This window comes from Chanos chanos, chromosome 9 (genome assembly GCF_902362185.1).
Source record: "Chanos chanos chromosome 9, fChaCha1.1, whole genome shotgun sequence".
Classification (NCBI taxonomy): Eukaryota; Metazoa; Chordata; class Actinopteri; order Gonorynchiformes; family Chanidae; genus Chanos; species Chanos chanos.
This window is the reverse complement of record NC_044503.1, coordinates 3,754,476-3,756,207: the sequence shown is the minus strand read 5'-3', so window position 1 is coordinate 3,756,207 and position 1,732 is coordinate 3,754,476. Positions and strand designations below refer to the sequence as shown.

At 43.4% G+C, this 1,732-nt stretch overlaps 1 protein-coding gene across 1 annotated transcript in view; it reads right to left on the bottom strand.

Moving 5' to 3' along the window:
- Positions 1-928, bottom strand: part of tmem59l (transmembrane protein 59-like) — an 11,151-nt gene extending 10,223 nt beyond the window's left edge. The window contains exon 1 of the mRNA XM_030785087.1: positions 764-928. Within this exon, the coding sequence (XP_030640947.1) occupies positions 764-928 (165 nt within the window). The remainder of the gene's footprint in view (positions 1-763) is intronic.
- Between the last annotated feature and the right edge of the window lie 804 nt (positions 929-1,732).

The following is a 1,732-nucleotide window of genomic DNA, read 5'->3' as shown; positions in this document are numbered from 1 at the left end:
CTTTGAAACGTATAACTTCACGTAGACTCATTAGTCGCTACCTAGTCGATCGTTTTAAACGTTTTCACACAACGCTGTCGCCTTTTTTTCATCTCGGCATCACATGTACAGCATCCCCCTCGCTTTTATGTGTTATACCCCGAGCCAGCTAATACTGGAAATTTGCCAAGAGACGACACGGAAGATAAGTGAATCCTGACTATTGTAAATAATGGCCTACAAGCGTAATCAGAACTAAAGTAAGAAAAACGCCAGCATAAAGAAAGAGAAACTGGCTGAGCGACATATCAAAGTGGACCGTTAATTTGATGAATTTGTCGCTGACTATTCACATAATAAAAAACCGTTAAAAAAAAGAAATGCGCCATGAGCCATTATTTTTGGCCTGTTGGCTGGGAGATACATAACCGTGCCTCCATGAGGGGCGAAAATGAGGATGCTGAGTGGGACATAAATCGATTAAGGTTGAGGTAGCAGGTTAGTAAATTATGCTCCCGATTCTCCGCAGTGTCCCGGCCACCACAGCACACAACCAACGGCTTGTATTCAAATTTAAATTCCAATCTGTCCGGTTTCATTCAATATTTTTAACCGTTACGCTTCGATTTAAGTTGTCAGCAAATAGGTCGTAATGTGTCCACCATGTAAACGCTTACGCATTAGGACGACTAATCACAATTAAATTATGTCATCAGCTGTCTGAACATGGTTATTGTCCGGCCCTCGGCACATTCAGTCTAGCGCGTTAGTATGGGTCACTTACTTTGGCGGGGCTTTTGTTTTTGATGGTGATCTGGCATTGCTTTTTGCAGTAATTGATATCGCCAAGTTGGTTGTCAAACAAATCAGAGGATGCTGCTGCCAACGCCACCAGGATCAGCGAGACCACCGCGGAGAAGCCACACACCCTGCCGCCGAACTGATGCATCTCTTCGCCGGATTCAGAAAACACGGTGTCGGCGAGCACTGGTGCTTTGAGCGGGGCTCACTGCCTCTCGACCTGACGTTGCTTGAATTCGATGTCTATCTGCCTTGGTAATCTTGTGCTCTCGGTGCGCTGTGTCGTCACTCTGAACATCATCACGCACACGCCGCGACTCTTTTCCCTTTGTCTTTAGGCAATGCAGTAAACGCTGGTCGCTTCAGGGTGTCAGTTGTGATTAATAGGTGTGAGAAAGTGAGTCTGAAACTATATTTGCAGAGTGAAAAATATATCTAAAACACACACACACACACACAAACCCACGTGTCTTTTTTCCCCTTTTGACAATGATAACGTATAGGTGTGGCTGTTAGGAGCCGCAGTGTCAGCAGAATTCAGTCAGAATGAAGTCATGCAAAAAGAACCCAAAGATCCGACGCACCCTATAAAACTTAGTCGCGGAGTCAGGCGACCGCATTATGAAATATTACGCACAGCACTCAGTTACATATTGAGTCATGCCGTTCATACTTATTAGATGCAAAATCGATGTAAACGTTCAATACAAATAACTCCTGAAACATGTCCTTATAATTTTCAATATTTTTTATTTAAATGGACCAACTGTGCACGGCAGCAATATTATCCAGGCACTGACAAAATTCTGCAGCTAAATTTTCCATCTGAAGTCATTTGTAAACAGACTTCAAAGCAAAAAGAAATATTGGTATTTTCCATTCACTCTTGAACCATCCCTGGATGGTCCTTGATGATACACTCGCGTCTTTTTCCAACTAGCGGTTCGAGATT